We start from the raw sequence: 20,269 nt of genomic DNA, 5'->3' as shown, positions 1-20,269 counted from the left end.
GGTGTCAGCTGCCAGTGATACAGTGCTTAGCCTGGTGTCAGCTGCCAGTGATACGGTGCTTAGCCTGGTGACCTATGATTTTTGTCAATGAACATGATGGGGTTGTCACAGTCCCACCCCCTGGATATATCCATAAACCCTTCCTGTGTCATGCTCTCTCAGAATGAAGTGAATTCAATTACTTACTCTGATTTTTGGCACCACCCTCCTTAGTGTTTCAGAAGGATTCTGCCGGATAAGCACAGGCAAATTGGCCACAACGCTTGTTCCTTGGATGTCTTGGCCAGAGCTGGAAGAAACAATGAAGCAGGAAATAAATCTTCATTTGCAGGAACATAATAAACTTTCTCAGGAAATTAGAGAAAATGTAGCTATAGCCAGTAAGAACCCCGCTCCAAACAAAGCAGGATGTGTTAGATATTAAGATCAGATTAATTGCAGTTAATGAATACACCCTACACATTAGATGTAAGTCTTCAAACCTGGGATCAGCCGACTACCTAAGGTATAGGGGGAATTCCGCCTGTTCCCCAATAGCAGATGTCGGGCATGTTGGATTCCAATATGTCCAATCATTTTGTTCTCGGGGAGATAAGCCGCTGCCAGAAGAAAGTAAGAATATAGCCTGGTCTGGGGTCTAAATATAAATTTTTTTTTGTCTGGTTTGGTGTATGGTCGGCAGTCTGAAACTAATATAGAGGGTATTGTGTCTAAATATATTTATGGGTTCTAGTTCTTGGGGGTCTGAATAAGTCTGGTCTGAGGTCTATTATCGATATAGAGGTCTTATATTAATATTGAGTGTCTGGTCTGGGGTCTGATATTAAAAGACCCATAAGTCCCATTTTTGCTATAACCCAGTGCTCAGGTATCACCTTGTAAAGGGATCACATCTCCGGTGGGATCACTCATTCACAACACGTGCATGCTTGGCCAGGCGTGCCTGTGTATTACAGGAGAACTCCACCCAAAACATTCTCTGCTGACAACAGCTAGTGCCAAGAAACAGAGTTGTCAGGTTTCAGCCCTATCCCATACTACACGTGTCAACCTCTGCAGCAAGAACACATAGGATAAGTGTGAAGTAATGCTGAATCTGCCCAGGAGGGAAGGGGGAGTTGCAGTCATCAGACGAGTGCATGACACATGCGGTGCATTATCCGCAGTGACTAAGCCATATCTTCTACGTGATTCTACCCCGCATATTACACAAGCCTCTGTCACTGCTCTGCGTGCACATAGATGACGGTGTGACTGCTCCTCCGCGTGGGGTTACCGTGCATCGGAAATACTACTCTGTCAATGAACATCCATTGTATGAGATCGTGCTGGCCGCTATCACCCTCCTTCAAGGAGAATATAAAACAGTATGCGGTCCCACGCCACGTCTCCTCGCATCCCGGTGAGTCACAGAGAGCAGAAGAAGGGAGGGGGCACTGAGTTCCCTGATAGATAATGCAATCAGAAAAGATTTATTAACCCTTCTTCCACAGCTAGGATACGGTCACACTCGTGTTTTTGCTGCTTTTCAGCCTCTGCAGTGGAGGTGACGCTCTACCGACCACTATGAGTGATCATACCAGAGATGTCAACCTGCGAGAGCGCTTCCCAGGGTGATACTTGAGCAGCGGGGGGTGGCAAAAAGAAAGTGACCCTGTGGAGCGGTACGGCATGACCATCATGACACCTTGAAAATATATGACCCTCCATATTAGTATTAGACCCCAGACCAGACCCATAAATTAATTCAGACCCAAGACTAGACCCCTTGAATATATATATAACACCCAATATTAGTATTAGACCTCAGACCAGACCCATAAATTAATATCAGACCCAAGAACAGACACCTTGAATATATACAGTACAGACCAAAAGTTTGGACGCACCTTCTCATTCAAAGAGTTTTCTTTATTTTCATGACTATGAACATTGTAGATTCACACTGAAGGCATCAAAACTATGAATTAACACATGTGGAATTATATACATAACAAACAAGTGTGAAACAACTGAGAATATGTCAAATTCTAGGTTCTTCAAAGTAGCCACCTTTTGCTTTGATTACTGCTTTGCACACTCTTGGCATTCTCTTGATGAGCTTCAAGAGGTAGTCACCTGAAATGGTCTTCCAACAGTCTTGAAGGAGTTCCCAGAGATGCTCAGCACTTGTTGGCCCTTTTGCCTTCACTCTGCGGTCCAGCTCACCCCAAACCATCTCGATTGGGTTCAGGTCCGGTGACTGTGGAGGCCAGGTCATCTGGCGCAGCACCCCATCACTCTCCTTCATGGTCAAATAGCCCTTACTTTCAAAGTTTTCCCAATTTTTCGGCTGACTGACTGACCTTCATTTCTTAAAGTAATGATGGCCACTCGTTTTTCTTTACTTAGCTGCTTTTTTCTTGCCATAATACAAATTCTAACAGTCTATTCAGTAGGACTATCAGCTGTGTATCCACCTGACTTCTCCACAACGCAACTGATTGTCCCAACCCCATTTATAAGGCAAGAAATCCCACTTATTAAACCTGACAGGGCACACCTGTGAAGTGAAAACCATTTCAGGTGACTACCTCTTGAAGCTCATCAAGAGAATGCCAAGAGTGTGCAAAGCAGTAATCAAAGCAAAAGGTGGCTACTTTGAAGAACCTAGAATATGACATATTTTCAGTTGTTTCACACTTTTTTGTTATGTATATAATTCCACATGTGTTAATTCATAGTTTTGATGCCTTCAGTGTGAATCTACAATTTTCATAGTCATGAAAATAAAGAAAACTCTTGGAAAGAGAAGGTGTGTCCAAACTTTTGGTCTGTACTGTATATGACGCCCATATTACTATTAGACCCTAAACATCAGACCAAGACCACAGCCCTTGAATATATATGACCCTCCCATATTACTATTAGCCCCCAGACCAGATCCTAAAATATCCGAGAAATAATGGCAGATTTTATTTAAATATGGAGGAGGACCATACTACACCTCCTCCACATTCTGGGCCAGGGCAACCGGGTGACAACTATATATCATCGGGTCTCCGGGTGAAGGGGGATGAAAAGTGTAAAACTTTGATAAATTTACCACACCCCAACATTTTCAGAACTATAAAGGGGGTTTCAGAGGTGTCAGATTGTTTACTCTAGCCACCCAATATAAAAGTTATCTAAATTAAGAGATCAACCCTTTTTAAGCAGACATACTGCCTGGTAGGGTTGACCTTGGTGATTAAAATGATACCTTTTATTCTTTATGCCAATGAGGGCTTCGGTGCACAAAGGGGCAGGGCCTCGACCCCCCGATGCTCCTCAGCTTTCCAGTTCTGGCCCACCTGGTGACTTGGTGGACTGAACCCTCATTGGCATAAATAATAAGTATTTTTTCTGCAACTGATTTTAACATTAGTATTATTTTAATCACCAGTATCAACCCTACCTTGCAGCATAGATACCCTTATAGGGTTGATCCTGCTAACAGGTGCTCTTTAAGCCCTTTAGAGCCGCTATCAACGCCCATTGGACATACAGTTATATGCATGCGCTACTTATTTGTATGCATATAACTGGCCCCCGAATGAGGATATTACAGCTCTATTAACCCCTAATCTACCAAAGTGGAATTCCCCGTATAATAAAGAACGGTGCCGCCAGCTCCTGCCGACACTGATTCAGCAAAACGCCCAGACGGCTAATTAAACTGCAAGGAACATCAATCAGAAGAGTGAATTTACATTACACAGAGAGCGAAGTTTAGGCCAAGACATCCGCGCCCAGTTGTGGACCATCGCGCACAGCATGAGGGGGGCCATTTCCCGAAAAATCCCGTAGAAGGACCACGATGAAGCTTTGCTAAATGATAACTACGACATCGCCTAACCCACTTTGGTGGAGGCGAAGGGAAGCGACAAGCCCACTGGGTGATGACACCGACTGTGGTTGTCACTTAAAGGGGGTGTCGAGGATTAGAAAAACATTTCTGGTTTCTTACAAAAAACTGCGTCAATCCTGTTTCTCTAAAATCCTAAATAACTTGTTCAATTAAAGGATTAGAAAAGAGCCTAGGATGCTACTCTGAGTTTCTGGGCAATATATTTGCGTTGTCAGGGGGAGGGGGGATCCCGTTATGGAGAGCGCCTAGTATCCATAGTATATGTGTGGAGAATTGTAGGCCAGTAAACTCTCCTCTGGGTTTCTAGGAAAAATATTCAAATTAGCTTTCCTAAGCCTATGTGACGCCAGCAGATATAAGATGTGGTAATTTGCATATATTTTTCCCAGAAACCCAGAAAAATTTTGACTGGCTTCCAATGCTCCTCATGCATACTCAGCGCCCTCCATACGAAATTTTCTGAGCTCAGCTCTATTAAAGGGTAGAACTGGGTTCCTGGAATGAGGTACTCAGTTTTCTTTTCCTTATAAGGGGACACAAGCAACGCAATGGATAAAAAATCTTATTATGAAAAAGCACTGAATGAACAGTTTGAGGCTACCACCAGGAGAAAATCTTATTATGAAACAGCACTGATTGAAAAGTTTGAGGCTACCACTAGGGGAAAGTCTAAGGCTACATTCACAAGACCGTATGAATGAGTCCGCATCCATTCTGCAAATTTGCGGAATGGGTGCGGACCCATTAATTTCGCTCTACGGCCCAGCAAAAAAAGATAGAGCATGTCCTATTCTTGACCGCAATTGCAAAAAAGAATAGACATTTTCTATGGTAGCGGCGGCCGTGTGCGGTCCGCAAATTGTGGAACTGGCCTGTATCTCTGTTTTGCGGATCCACACCGATTGAACAGTTTGAGGTTACCACCAGAGGAAAATCTTATCATAAAAAACAGGAGCTAAGACTAAATATACATACTAGAGATGAGCAAAACAATCCTATCAATTTGCATTTCATCCTGAATTTCCCAAAAACATTGGAATCTAACCCAAGTATTTCGCAAATCAAGAGCGAGATCTGCATGTAAAAATATGTTCCCAACTTTCAGGGCAATTAAAACATATTTGATTTGTAGCAGAATCACAATTTTTAAAAAAATTCCCTCTTCTCTACTGCAGACTCTTCATAGTATACCAAGTACAGCGCCGTATATCGTATAGTGGTTGTATTTGGTATTGCAGCTTAATTCCATTCACTTGATTGGGACTGAGCTGCAGAAAGACCATGTGACTGATGGACGTGACATCACAGACGAACTTTGTAGATCCTTCCAACGGCCAATTAGCTGGGGGTGCTGGGCGTCGGGACCTCTCCATTCAGATAGATGACCATCTAAAATGTATGGGGTCTCGCACTCTACCCCGATGGCAGATGACAATGATCTGCTTTTTGGATTTCAGCTGCCTGATCCTTTTGATATCGTGGAAATAAGCGGATGCCAGATTCCTCCCCTCTTCCTATGGAGAACACATGCATACCAAATTAAGCATGCACGTGTACGGGGAAACTGGGAGCCATGGCTGCCAGCCAAAGGGGCATATTCATACACAGGACGGCCAAGTTCAGTTCCTCCTTTAATTTCCCCAGGCGCGTCTTGTACTGGTGCAGCCCAAACTATACGATGATCCCATTAGAAATGCTGTGACAGCGCTGGATGAACAGAACCATCAACCATCAAAAGCAGAAACGGAAAGGTCCGACACTAAAAGACATCTTACAGGCTCCATAGAGTAAGGGCTTCATTTCTTTTTGTTAGGGATTTATTAGTTTATTTAGTTGTTTTTGTAATATTGGAACAAATATACTGGGAAAGAAAACCCACTGAAAGGACTAAAACTGCTACCTGTGAGTGCAGCTCTGGAGTATAATACAGGATGTAACTCAGGATCAGTACAGGATAAGTAATGTATGTGCACAGTGACTGCACCAGCAGAATAGTGAGTGCAGCTCTGGAGTATAATACAGGATGTAACTCAGGATCAGCACAGGATAAGTAATGTATGTACACAGTGACTGCACCAGCAGAATAGTGAGTGCAGCTCTGGAGTATAATACAGGATGTAACTCAGGATCAGTACAGGATAAGTAATGTATGTGCACAGTGACTGCACCAGCAGAATAGTGAGTGCAGCTCTGGAGTATAATACAGGATGTAACTCAGGATCAGTACAGGATAAGTAATGTATATACACAGTGACTGCACCAGCAGAATAGTGAGTGCAGCTCTGGAGTATAATACAGGATGTAACTCAGGATCAGTACAGGATAAGTAATGTATGTACACAGTGGCTGCACCAGCAGAATAGTGAGTGCAGCTCTGGGGTATAATACAGGATGTAACTCAGGATCAGTACAGGATAAGTAATGTATGTACACAGTGACTGTACCAGCAGAATAGTGAGTGCAGCTCTGGGGTATAATACAGGATGTTACTCAGGATCAGTACAGGATAAGTCATCTATGTACATAGTGACTGCACCAGCAGAATAGTGAGTGCAGCTCTGGAGTATAGTACAGGATGTAACTCAGGATCAGTACAGGATAAGTAATGTATGTACACAGTGACTCCACCAGCAGAATAGTGAGCGCAGCTCTGGGGTATAATACAGGATGTTACTCAGGATCAGTACAGGATAAGTAATGTATGTACACAGTGACTGCACCAGCAGAATAGGGAGTGCAGCTCTGGGGTATAATACAGGATGTTACTCAGGATCAGTACAGGATAAGTAATGTATGTACACAGTGACTGCACCAGCAGAATAGTGAGTGCAGCTCTGGAGTATAGTACAGGATGTAACTCAGGATCAGTACAGGATAAGTAATGTATGTACACAGTGACTGCACCAGCAGAATAGTGAGTGCAGCTCTGGAGTATAATACAGGATGTAACTCAGGATCAGTACAGGATAAGTAATGTAAGAAGTGTAACTAAAAGATTTTGTCAAAGGGCATCGATGATCATTTTATTTTCTGCAGTAGTTTCTCCTTAATGTTTCTGTATTTTATATTCAGATCTTAGTGAACAAACAATTTATGTTGACTTCTTCCCATATACTTGGCATTAAGGAGATACAGTTCCTTCTGTTCTCTGCTGCTTTCCTCCAAGTTTCATTCTGTTGTCAGTCAGTAATGAGGAGTTCACTACAATAGTTCTATGTGCAAAATAGAAAAGGCTAAGAAAACAACATTGACAATGTATATTTGTCTTACGTCTCACCTAGACCTATGGCACGTACAGCACAAGACCTGGATCACTGCAATATGTAACTGCATACCAGGACAGAAGGACAGAGACCCAGTGCTTGCTTGTTCCTCCACCAATGTATCATGGCTATATTATAGCAGTTATATTCTTGTACATAGGAGCAGTATTATAGTAGTTATATTCTTGTACATAGGAGCAGTATTATAGTAGTTATATTCTTGTACATAGTAGGCAGTATTATAGTAGTTATATTCTTGTACATAGGAGCAGTATTATAGTAGTTATATCCTTGTACATAGGAGGCAGTATTATAGTAGTTATATTCTTGTACATAGGAGGCAGTATTATAGTAGTTATATTCTTGTACACAGGAGCAGTGTTATAGTAGTTATATTATTGTACATAGGAGGCAGTATTATAGTAGTTATATTCTTGTACATAGGAGGCAGTATTATAGTAGTTATATTCTTGTACATAGGAGGCAGTATTATAGTAGTTATACTCTTGTACATAGGAGCAGTATTATAGTAGTTATATTCTTGTACATAGGAGCAGTATTATAGTAGTTGTATTCCTGTACATAGGAGCAGTATTATAGTAGTTGTATTCTTGTACATAGGAGCAGTATTATAGTAGTTGTATTCTTGTACATAGGAGGTATCATTATAGTAGTTATATTCTTGTACATAGGAGGCAGTATTATAGTAGTTATATTCTTGTACATAGGAGGCAGTATTATAGTAGTTATATTCTTGTACATAGGAGGCAGTATTATAGTAGTTGTATTCCTGTACATAGGAGCAGTATTATAGTAGTTGTATTCTTGTACATAGGAGGTAGCATTATAGTAGTTATATTCTTGTACATAGGAGGCAGTATTATAGTAGTTATATTCTTGTACATAGGAGGCAGTATTATAGTAGTTATATTCTTGTACATAGGAGGCAGTATTATAGTAGTTATATTCTTGTACATAGGAGGCAGTATTATAGTACTTATATTCTTGTACATAGGAGGCAGTATTATAGTAGTTGTATTCTTGTACATAGGAGGCAGTATTATAGTAGTTATATTCTTGTACATAGGAGGCAGTATTATAGTAGTTATATTCTTGTACATAGGAGGCAGTATTATAGTAGTTATATTCTTGTACATAGGAGGCAGTATTATAGTACTTATATTCTTGTACATAGGAGCAGTATTATAGTAGTTATATTCTTGTACATAGGAGGCAGTATTATAGTAGTTATATTCTTGTACATAGGAGGCAGTATTATAGTAGTTACATTCTTGTACATAGGAGGCTGTATTATAGTAGTTATATCCTTGTACATAGGAGCAGTATTATAGTAGTTATATTCTTGTACATAGGGGCAGTATTATAGTAGTTATATTCTTGTACATAGGAGCAGTATTATAGTAGTTATATTATTGTACACAGGAGGCAGTATTATAGCAGTTATATTCTTGTACATAGGAGCAGTATTATAGTAGTTATATTCTTGTGTATTTTATATTAACCTATTTCATATTTTCTACAATATTCAATCCCTGTGAAAAACACCAAAAGAAATGTAGCTACTCCTTCACAAACTTAAAACCCCTTTTACGGAAATCTGGATTATTCTCCTGTTAGATCCCCTATGACGGTTCGGCAGAATACGAGGGGTACAGAAGCCGGTACACATCTCCTCCCTTCTACGTTCATGTATACATCTATCTAGGAGCTTCTACAGAACACTCACAGGGTAAGAGCTCATGCCCACGAACGTAAGGACTCCGTGCCCGTGTTGCAGACCACAAATTGCGGTCCGCAATGCACGGGCACAGACCGTGGGGCAGCCGCATGCGGATCGTGGACCCATGCACTACTTTTTTGCGGTGCGGAGGCACGGCCAGGAACACCACGGAAGCACTCCGTAGTGCTTCCGTGGGGTTCCGATCCGTGCCTCCATTCCGCATCTCCGTGATTGCGGACCCATTCAAGTGAATGGGTCCGCGATCCGTGATGCGGAATGCTCACGGCCGTTGCCCGTGTATTACGAACCCGCTGTATGCCACGGGGGGCACACGGTCATGTGCATGAGCCCTAAGATTGTGAAATTTCCCAAGAAAGCTTTCCCGGTTCTGTGAAGCCCAAACTGATCAAGGAGCCTTAAGATGTCAGCGCCACTGCAAGCACAAGGCAAACACTGTAATTACATGTAGTCCTGTCACATTCATATCTACAGTGAGAATTTTGCACTTTGACTATACTGTACAACTATGTGACCTACCATAACTATAGGACAGCTGTTTGGTTTTCTGCATTCTCTCACTTTTTTAACAGAAAATCAGCAGAAGTTTAGATTCAGCTCTGGATGTGACTGGAGCACAAACACCATGCATTATCTGCAGAGCAGTAACTAAAGCTAGTATATCCGGACTTAAAAGTCCAGAAGTTGAATGGGACTGAGGTTGTACTACATTTCTCGCCCACTACACAATGTATGGAGATGTGCTAGTTGCAGTTCCTTCTATCAGCTAATTATGGGGCTGTGGGCAGTCAGACCCCCACCATTCTGATAGTGATAAGGATAGATCATGAATTTTTAAAGGGTTTGTCCTACGGAAGACATTGTATAGTTTTCAAACCAACACCTGGATCTGAATACTTTTGTAATTACATGTAATTAAAAATTTAGTATAGCGCCACCTGCTGTTCATTTTTTTCATATTTCTCTGTCCGACTCACTGAGAAGGCCGCACGTGCTCAGTTTCATCCTTCAGCTGTCTCCTGAGCTGTGATAGGGAGAGCATGGACACGCCCCCTGAGCTGTGATAGGGAGAGCATGGACACGCCTCCTGAGCAGCAGCCGAAAAGACACACCCCTTGAGCTGCCAGCTTGATATAAATCTAGCAGAGCAATGAATGTGGAGATCTCTGGATCCATGTGAGGTACAGGGCTGGTTCTAGCTTTGTAAAGCCTCATGCACTCGAACAAATTTTGTTTCCGTGCCCGTTCCATTTTTTTCGCGAATAGGATGCGGACCCATTCATTTCAATGGTTCCGCAAAAAATGCGGACAGCACACCGTGTGCTATCCGCATGCATAGGTCCAATCCGTAGCCCCGCAAAAAATATAACATGTCCTATCCGTTTTTTTTTTTGCGGATCCGCAATTTGTGGAACACAAAAAACATACGGTCGTGTGCATGTAGCCTAAGAAAGAGGTTGGAGGCACTATCTTGATGACCTATTCTCAAGATAGAAAAAGTAACCCAAATTTCCATGTTTGTTTTACAGATATTTCCAGCAATGGGTGGCAGCCTAGGTGAAAGCCGGAGCACAGACTTGGCGCACCCTCGGCTTCAGGCTAGGAGTTGCCCGTTTTGTCTCGGTCCCTTGCAGAAGCCTTCTGGCCCGGAGGGACTGGGAAAGGTTTATGGGGGGACCCTTCTCTTATGGAGAAGGGCCTGCGATGGATTGTAACCTTGTGCACGTTTTTGTGAGGCACGCTGCCCGATTTTGTTGCACGTGTGTAGAAAGCACGCTCCTCGGGCTTAAAAAAAAATGCAGTCACTGAACAGGCAGGGGGCGCCGTGATATATGAGATTCTGTGCCTTTGGTGCTAACAGGAGTCTTTTACAAATGACAATGAGCGAGGTATCACCACACCACGAAAGCGTCAAAGAGTCCGTCCACGTCAAAGCCTCATCTGCTGTCCTCTCTGGGAGAGACGCAATCCGATCCTACAACTAACGGCCGCACAGAAAGCATCCGAGGGAAGAGGAATTCATTGTAGGAAACGGGAGACAAAGTGAAGGACTATATCGGTGATGACATCACAGTGTTCAGTACATATGTAGGTGCCATGGCAGGGGGCCAGAACCTTGCACTGTCTTCTAGGACACCTAGCTTCATGGAGGTCGGGTTCTAACATGGTACCAAGTTTGACAATCACTGTCTCCATGAATCAGCCCTGAGGTGGACGTCTTCCCGGCAGAGGTGACCGCACTTCCAGGCTTGTACTTCCACATGCCTCCATTCATGGTCAGGGCAGCCTCTTTTTGTTTGGAGGCCTCCCCAATGTTCTGGGGTTGTGGAGCCCGTAGAGTAGAGATAAACTAAGACCTATCTCGGTCCTTCTCCCTCTCATTCTTCTTCTCAATCCCTGTCTTGCTCATTCTCTCAGGCTCTCTCTTTCAATCTCTTTCATTCTCTCACTCTTTCACACAGTCTCCATCTCTCTCGATCTCTTCCCCTATCTCTCTCATTCTCCCACTCTCTATCGCTCTTTCAGTCTTTCTCTTCTATTATCTCACTCTCGCTAATCCTCTAAATTTCTCATTCGATCACACGCTCTCATTCTCTCTATATCTCTCATTATCTAGCTCTCTAATTCTCTCTATATCCCTCTCATCCTCTCACTCTCCAATTCTCTATAGTTCACTCTCAATTTCTCAAATTCTTTATATATTTCTCACTCTTGCTCTGTAATTCTCTATTTCTCAGTCTATCACACTCTCTAACTCTCTCTATATATCTCCCACTCTCTAATTATCTCCCTCTCTTTAATTCTCTATATTTCTCACTGTCCCACACTCTAATTCTCTCTCTATATCTCCCACTCTCTAATTCTCTCTCTATATCTCCCACTCTCTAATTCTCTCTATATATCTCCCACTCTCTAATTCTCTCTCGCTCTCTCTCTTTAATTCTCTATATTTCTCACTGTCCCACACTCTCTAATTCTCTCTATATCTCTTACTCTTTCAGACTCTCATTCTCCCACTCTAATTCTCTCTATATATCTCCCACTCTAATTCTCTCTCGCTCTCTTTAATTCTCACTGTCCCACACTCTCTAATTCTCTCTATATCTCTCACTCTTTCAGACTCTCATTCTCCCACTCCCTATCCCTCTTTCAGTCTTTCTCTTCTATTCTCTCACTCCCTCTAATTCTCTATATTTCTCACTGTCCCACGCTCTCTAATTCTTTCTATATATCTCTTACTCTCTCATTCTCTATACATATCTCCCACTCTCTAATTCTCTCTCGCTCTCTCTCTTTAATTCTCTATATTTCTCACTGTCCCACACTCTCTAATTCTCTCTATATATCTCCCACTCTCTAATTCTCTCTCGCTCTCTTTAATTCTCACTGTCCCACACTCTCTAATTCTCTCTATATATCTCTTACTCTCTCATTCTCTATACATATCTCCCACTCTCTAATTCTCTCTCGCTCTCTTTAATTCTCACTGTCCCACACTCTCTAATTCTCTCTATATCTCTCACTCTGTCAGACTCTCATTCTCTCGCTCTCTAATTTTCTATATATATCTCAATCCCCCTCCATCCATTGGGGATGAGGCCCAACTTGAACCAGACCCTCTTCTCTATGGCCCCATGGCTTCTTCGATGCTATGTGCACCTTAGAGTCGTGGGCGGGCACACCACATGTGCAACCTGCGCAGCCTCAATGGGTATCGGGGGGGGGGGGGGGGGGGCATGCTGCCATGCTACAAGCAGCTTCCTAGAGGGCACAGATAGATTTACTAGCGGACTGTAATGTCCACACAGGACCATGAAGGTCCAGGACAGTCTCCCGATGGCTGCACCAAAGAGAGAGCTTGAATGAACGCTGCCAGAAAGAGAAATTGTGGAAAATTGTGGTATATTCCACTGGATGGCGTAACAAAGTTATATGGTGGTGTAATGAGGACCATAGAAAACCAGGACGCTGTGTGACGCTGTGCATCCTCTTTGTGAAGCTTCAAAAAACATGGCTGCCTTCTTCTATAAACAGCGACCCCCCCTGCACAAAGGTGGTGTGCGGTACTGCAGCTCAACTTCATTCCATGGAGCTGATGTGCAATACCACATACAACCTGCAGACAGGTGTGGCGCCGTTTTTGAAGAAATGCAGCCATGTTTTTCTAATCCGGGACAGCTCTACCAGCCTGATCATGGATCTCCATGTTTGCAGTCTGCTGTCATGATCACTATCTTACTGTCCTCCTGCTCTGTACCACAGGGAATCCACTTTAACTTTTTATTTCCTCCTAAGGGACACGGCAAAGAGCCGTCTTCTCCTAGGAAACCAGAGAAAGGAGTCACGACAGCTCCCAGTCTGTGCACGATCGGCGTCTCCCTCCTTCCCAGGAACCTAAAATCAGGCCCAACAACATCAGCAGCGCCGATCTCTCTCCTGGATTCCAGGCAGACAAACCTTACACTGTAACAAACCCTCAGCTGTGAGAAGCATTAAAAAGGAGACATTCTCAGCCTTTAGATGTAAACAGGAATGATTCTATTCCCTGACAGGGAGCAGAGATCTTGAAAATAGTGAAGAATTCAACGATTGAGTATGTTAAAAAGCTGTAGAATTTTCTGTATGATCGCTGGGGTAGGGACCCCACTAATCAAGTCCCCCGAGACCCCATTGTTAATGCAGAAGCACACCCCCTTTCTCTTGACTGGTGAGGGTCCCAGTGGTCAGACACCCAGCAGTCCTACCTTTCTCACCTGTTCTCTGCTGATTCCTATTCCCGGTCACATATATACTGGGGTCAGGCGGGACATTATGGGGGGGGGATTATGACTGCACCAAATGCAATGGAGCTTGGGAAGCGCAGGTATGTACGCTATATCTGCCGCATGCTGCCCCCTGCAGTAAGGGCACGAAAGTCCTTGACCCTATATTGACGCGACGCAATCAACTCCTGGTGTAAGATGCCGCCACGAGCATTTCACATGACGGACTAACGATTCTAGGTTGTGACGGTCGCTCTGGCAGTGAAGCGGTTAAAAATGGGACGCTCAATAAAAGGCACAGTGGCCATTATTATATTGCCCCTCTCGCTCTCGTAACGGCGGGTTGCCATGGCAGTCTACGCGGGGAAAAGCAGAGCCGTCGAAAGTGAGTCTAGTAATTTTGGAATCAGTAGGCGGAATCTGAATCCCTGATTCACTTTGCTCTGCGGAAAAATCTCACACTTTGCATCTGAAAATGATGAACTGCCTGGCGACGAATCCGCATTTGAACGGCGAGAAAAGGGCGCGTCGGATCGGAAAGCCAGTACTGCCGCGACAGATTTGCCGGCTGCAAAAACAGATGATTCATCGCGGAAAAGCGAGGGGCCGGCTACGGCGAGATTATAGGCAAAGCAGCTTGGTCCTTAAAGGGGTTGTTCACTCTTTTAAGGGGTTTTCCGGGATTTTTTAAATGATGACCTATCCTGATTCGTGAGGGTCCGACACCCATCAGGTGTTTGAGAAGGCCCCACTGATCGCAGCAGCGCGGCGTCCTTCTCTATGCTCACCAAGCACAGCGCCGTCCATTGTATAGTGGCCGTGTTTGGTATCGCAGCTCAGCCCCATTCCCTTCAATGGGAGCCGGGCTGCGCCTAGGCCATGTGACCGATGAACGTGACCTAGGAAAAAGCTGCGAGAAGGTTGCGGCGCTACTGCAACCACCAGTGCCTTCTCAAACTGTTGATCGGTGGGGCCCCTGGTGTGGGACCCCCAGCGATCAGATACCTATCTAGTTAGAAAATCCCGGAAAAAAAAAAATCATCTGCTTTTCAGCCGGCGCATCTGTCGCGGCACTCCTGGCTTTCCGATCAGATGCGCCCCTTTCTCACCACTCCGATGCAGATTCGTCGTCAGGCAGTTCATTGTTTTCAGAAGCAAAGTGTGAGGATAGGTCGTCCGTTAAAAAAAAAAAATCCGTAAAAACCCATCCTTAGGACAGGCTATGATTATCTTCTTGGTGGGGGTCCGACAGCTGCTCTGCAGTAACTCTGGCTCCAAACCACACGGCGCCACCTGTCGTATAGTGGCCGGAGTTGGTTACTGCACCACTGTTCCCATTCAGTGGGAAAAGTGGTGCAGTTGCTCTCTCTGCAACGCTCTCCATTTTTATTAACGGGGCCAGGCAGTTAAAGAGTGGAGAGGGCGCTTGGCAAACACAGAGTAGGCCGTGGCGCTCACAGAAAAGCCGCTGCCGCTTCAAACATCTGATCACCGGGAGTCCCGGGTATCGGACCCCCACCGATCAGATACTGATGACCTACCATGAGGATGGGTCATCGTTTATAAGGTCTTGGAAAACCCTTTTAAACCCACCCTCCGACCTGGCTGATTGAGGAGGCTCATGAATAGGCAGGCGGGGTACCCTTTAGACCCCAAAAGGTCCCATCAGAAAACCCCTTTAAGACCAAATAAAGAGCCGTGCCATTTCTAATCAGTGAAGCATGTGGACAACAGCCCTCCATTCATATCCATTGTGGCTGCGCTGAGCGATCGGCATGTGCCTCCCCTACGTAACTGGCACGATCACAAAATGGCTATTTGTGAGAATTAGGTTCCGGCTCCTTGGTTCTGGCTCAAGAGGGACACAAAGAAATCTGAAACCTCAATTAACCAAACTGATCTTAGTAAATAAGGTTACTATGAATACAAAGCCGTCACGGCTGTACACCTGAATACGAGGTAAAAGCGGATTACTTCCCTCGCTGATGGAGAGCAGGGCCGGCAGGTAGATAAGGAAGGAGGTCACTAAGACAGAGCTCCTGTCCCCGACACATCCAAGAATGAAGGAAATCCCGCACATAATCCGACCCCGCTCCTCACAACAGCCCGGTGATGGACGGGAACAAAGTGACAAAAACGTTATAAAATGTATCACTGTGTATCCATATAAAGGAAACAGCACCGGCAACTACTGACCGCGCCTGGATTTTATGTAGAAGTTTGACGTATTTTGGGGTTACCTGTCTTATAAACAGAAGCAGTATTATAGTAGTTATATTCTTGTACATAGGAGCAGTATTATAGCAGTTATATTCTTGTACATAGGAGCAGTATTATAGTAGTTATATTCTTGTACATAGGAGCAGTATTATAGTAGTTATATTCTTGTACATAGGAGCAGTATTATAGTAGTTATATCCTTGTACATAGGAGCAGTATTATAGCAGTTATATTCTTGTATATAGGAGCAGTATTATAGCAGTTATATTCTTGTACATAGGAGCAGTATTATAGTAGTTATATTCTTGTACATAGGAGCAGTATTATAGCAGTTATATTCTTGTACATAGGAGCAGTATTATAGTAGTTATATCCTTGTACATAGGAGCAGTATTATAGCAGTTATATTCTTGTATATAGGAGCAGTATTATAGCAGTTATATTCTTGTACATAGGAGGCAGTATTATAGTAGTTATATTCTTGTACATAGGGGCAGTATTATAGTAGTTATATTCTTGTATATAGGGGCAGTATTATAGCAGTTATATTCTTGTATATAGGGGCAGTATTATAGTAGTTATATTATTGTACATAGGAGCAGTATTATAGTAGTTATATTCTTGTACATAGGAGCAGTATTATAGTAGTTATATTATTGTACATAGGAGCAGTATTATAGTAGTTATATTCTTGTACATAGGAGCAGTATTATAGTAGTTATAGTCTTGTACATAGGAGGCATTATTATAGTAGTTATATTCTTATACATAGGGGCAGTATTATAGTAGTTATATTCTTGTACATAGGAGCAGTATAATAGTAGTTATATTCTTGTACATAGGAGCAGTATTATAGTAGTTATATTCTTGTACATAGGAGACAGTATTATAGTAGTTATATTCTTGTACATAGGAGGCAGTATTATAGTAGTTATAATCTTGTACATAGGAGCAGTATTATAGTAGTTATATTCTTGTACATAGGAGCCGTATTATAGTAGTTATATTCTTATACATAGGAGCAGTATTATAGTAGTTATATTCTTATACATAGGAGCAGTATTATAGTACTTATATTCCTGTACATAGGAGGCAGTATTATAGTACTTATATTCCTGTACATAGGAGGCAGTATTATAGTAGTTATATTCTTGTACATAGGAGGCAGTATTATAGTAGTTATATTCTTGTACATAGGAGGCAGTATTATAGTAGTTATATTCTTGTACATAGGAGGCAGTATTATAGTAGTTATATTCTTGTACATAGGAGGCAGTATTATAGTAGTTATATTCTTGTACATAGGAGGCAGTATTATAGTAGTTATATTCTTGTACATAGGAGGCAATATTATAATAGTTACATTTCTATACATAGGCAGAATTATATTAGTTATCTTTCTATATATAGGCAGTATTATGGTACATGAAATACTAAGTTGCTCTGTCTTATGAACCTTCACAGACATTGCTTGTGTTTTATGAACTTCACAATTAATATATGAAGCGTTTCTGATAACAGAGGCTGGAAGTTCAGGGATACAACCAGAGTGCATTAGATTATGGAAGATTACATTTTCATTTCGCTGCCAAACCTGTGTACCTGGGGCTGTAATAACGCTCCAGAGACCAGATCTACCCATCTGCAGCCTGGCACAGGATACACTGCAGGCATCAAATGGCACCTGAAAATCGTTCCATTACCCAGATTGCAGCTGATACTCACTGAGCTTTTCAAAGCTGGTAAGACAATCTTGGGACATATGGTGATAAAAAGAACATGATGAATGAATGGATTAAAGGCCTCTACACGCACGATTTTGCTCTGGAGTGTTTTTGTTCACAAAAAAAAAAAAGAAAAAAAACGCCACACACCATGTGGATTTTATGGCGGTTTTTCAGTGGTGAACACATTTTTATGTGATCTTTCATTTCCCATAGAGAAGGAGATGTCGAAATGCCAATATGCAAACACCAAAGTCACAAAATATGCGACCTAATTAACAAAAACAACGGTAGAATTTTTTTTTTTTACATTTCCCATAGATTTAAATGCTTACACTTAAAGGGGTTGTCTCAATAAACAGGTTTTCCAAGATCTTAACACTGATGACCCCCCTCCCCCCGATCAGCTGTTTAAAATGGCACTGGTGCTCGCAGTAGCGCCGCGGTCTTCTCTCTGCTCACCAAGCACAGCGCCGTCCATTGCATAGTGGCTGTACTTGGTATCTCTGCTCAGCTCCAATCACTTCAATGGGGCTGATCTGCGCCTAGGCCAGGGGTGCCCAACCTCCGGCGCTTCAGCTGTTTTGAAACTACAATTCCCAGCATGCTCCATTTATTTCCATGACAGAGCAGAGCAAGTATGCATGCTGGGAGTTATAGTTTCACAACAGCCGGAGTGCCGCAGGTTGCCCACCCTTGGCCTAGGCCAGTGGTGGGCAAACTTTTTTGGCAACTGAGCCAAATATCCCCAAAACCACGATTGAATTTTCTTTAGAGAGCCACATTTTTAAAACCTAAAATATTGCATCAACAGTAGCAGTGAGGACTATTAGGGCTCATGCACATGACCGTGTGCCCGCCGTTGCCATATTGCAGGCCGCATATGGCGGGTCCGCAATACACGGGCACTGGCCGTGTGCAGCCCGCATCAAGGACCTATTCACTTCAGGCCTCATGCACACGACCGTTGTGTGCATCCGTGGCCGTTGTGCCATTTTCCGTTTTTTTTCGTGGACCCATTGACTTTCAATGGGTCCGTGGAAAAATCGGAAAATGCACCGTTTTGCAGCCGAGGCCGTGATCCGTGTATCCTGTCCGTCAAAAAAATATGACCTGTCCTATTTTTTTGACGGACAACGGTTCACGGACCCATTCAAGTCAATGGGTCCGTGAAAGAACACGGATGCACACAAGATTGGCATCCGTGTCCGTGATCCGTGGCCGTAGGTTGCTTTCATACAGACGGATCCGAAGATCCGTCTGCATAAAAGCTTTTTCTGATCTAAGTTTTCACTTCGTGAAAACTCATTTCCGACAGTATATTCTAACACAGAAGCGTTCCCATGGTGATGGGGACGCTTCTAGTTAGAATACACTGCAAACTTTGTACAAGACTGGCCCCTGCTGTCCTGGCACCACCCGATCTCTTACAGGGGGTTATGATAGCACAATTAACCCCTTCAGGTGCGGCACCTAAAGGGGTTAATTGTACTATCATATTCCCCTGTAAGAGATCAGGGCTGCCAGGCAGCAGGGGGCAGACCCCCCCCCCTCCCCAGTTTGAATATCGTTGGTGGCACAGTGTGCGCCCACCATCGCTCCCCCCCTCCCTCCCTCTATTGTAATAAATCGTTGGTGGCACAGTGTGCGCCCACCATCGCCCCCCCCTTCCTCCCTCTATAGTTAAAAATCGTTGGTGGCACAGTGTGCGCCCACCATCGGCCCCCCCCTCTCTCTATAGTAGTAACAACCATTGGTGGCAGTGTGCGGCCTCCCATTCCCCCCCCCCCCATCATTGGTGGCAGCGGAGTTCCGATCGGAGTCCCAGTTTAATCGCTGGGGCTCCGATCGGTAACCATGGCAACCAGGAAGCTACTGCAGCCCTGGTTGCCATGGTTACTTAGCAATAGTACAACAGTAGAAGATTCATACTTACCTGCTTGCTGCTGCGATGTCTGTGACCGGCCGGGAGCTCCTCCTACTGGTAAGTGACAGTTCTTTAGCAATGCACCGCACAGACCTTTCACTTACCAGTAGGTGGAGCTCCCGGCCGGTCACAGACATCGCAGCAGCAAGCAGGTAAGTATGAATCTTCTACAATTGTACTATTGCTAAGTAACCATGGCAACCAGGGCTGCAGTAGCTTCCTGGTTGCCATGGTTACCGATCGGAGCCCCAGCGATTAAACTGGGACTCCGTTCGGAACTCCGCTGCCACCAATGATGGGGGGGGCGGGAATGGGAGGCCGCACACTGCCACCAATGGTTGTTACTACTATAGAGAGAGGGGGGGCCGATGGTGGTTGGCACACTGTGCCACCAACGATTTATAACAATAGAGGGAGGGAGGGGGGGGCGATGGTGGGCGCACACTGTGCCACCAACGATTTTTAACTATAGAGGGAGGAAGGGGGGGGGGCGATGGTGGGCGCACACTGTGCCACCAACGATTTATAACAATAGAGGGGGGGAGGGGGGGGCCCGATGGTGGGCGCACACTGTGCCACCAACGATATTCAAACTGGGGAGGGGGGGGGGTCTGCCCCCTGCTGCCTGGCAGCCCTGATCTCTTACAGGGGGATATGATAGTACAATTAACCCCTTCAGGTGCGGCACCTGAGGAGTTAATTGTGCTGATCACGGCCCCCTGTA

At 44.0% G+C, this 20,269-nt stretch overlaps 1 protein-coding gene across 1 annotated transcript in view; it reads right to left on the bottom strand.

Moving 5' to 3' along the window:
* PPP4R4 (protein phosphatase 4 regulatory subunit 4) overlaps positions 1-20,269 on the bottom strand; it is a 77,213-nt gene that overhangs the window by 38,225 nt on the left and 18,719 nt on the right. Inside the window, exon 3 of the mRNA XM_044272029.1 lies at positions 187-289. Coding sequence (XP_044127964.1) covers positions 187-289 — 103 coding nt within the window. The remainder of the gene's footprint in view (positions 1-186; positions 290-20,269) is intronic.

Source organism: Bufo gargarizans, chromosome 11 (genome assembly GCF_014858855.1).
Source record: "Bufo gargarizans isolate SCDJY-AF-19 chromosome 11, ASM1485885v1, whole genome shotgun sequence".
Taxonomy (NCBI): domain Eukaryota; kingdom Metazoa; phylum Chordata; class Amphibia; order Anura; family Bufonidae; genus Bufo; species Bufo gargarizans.
Note: the sequence above shows the minus strand (reverse complement) of the source record. Positions and strands in the feature narration are given on the sequence as shown.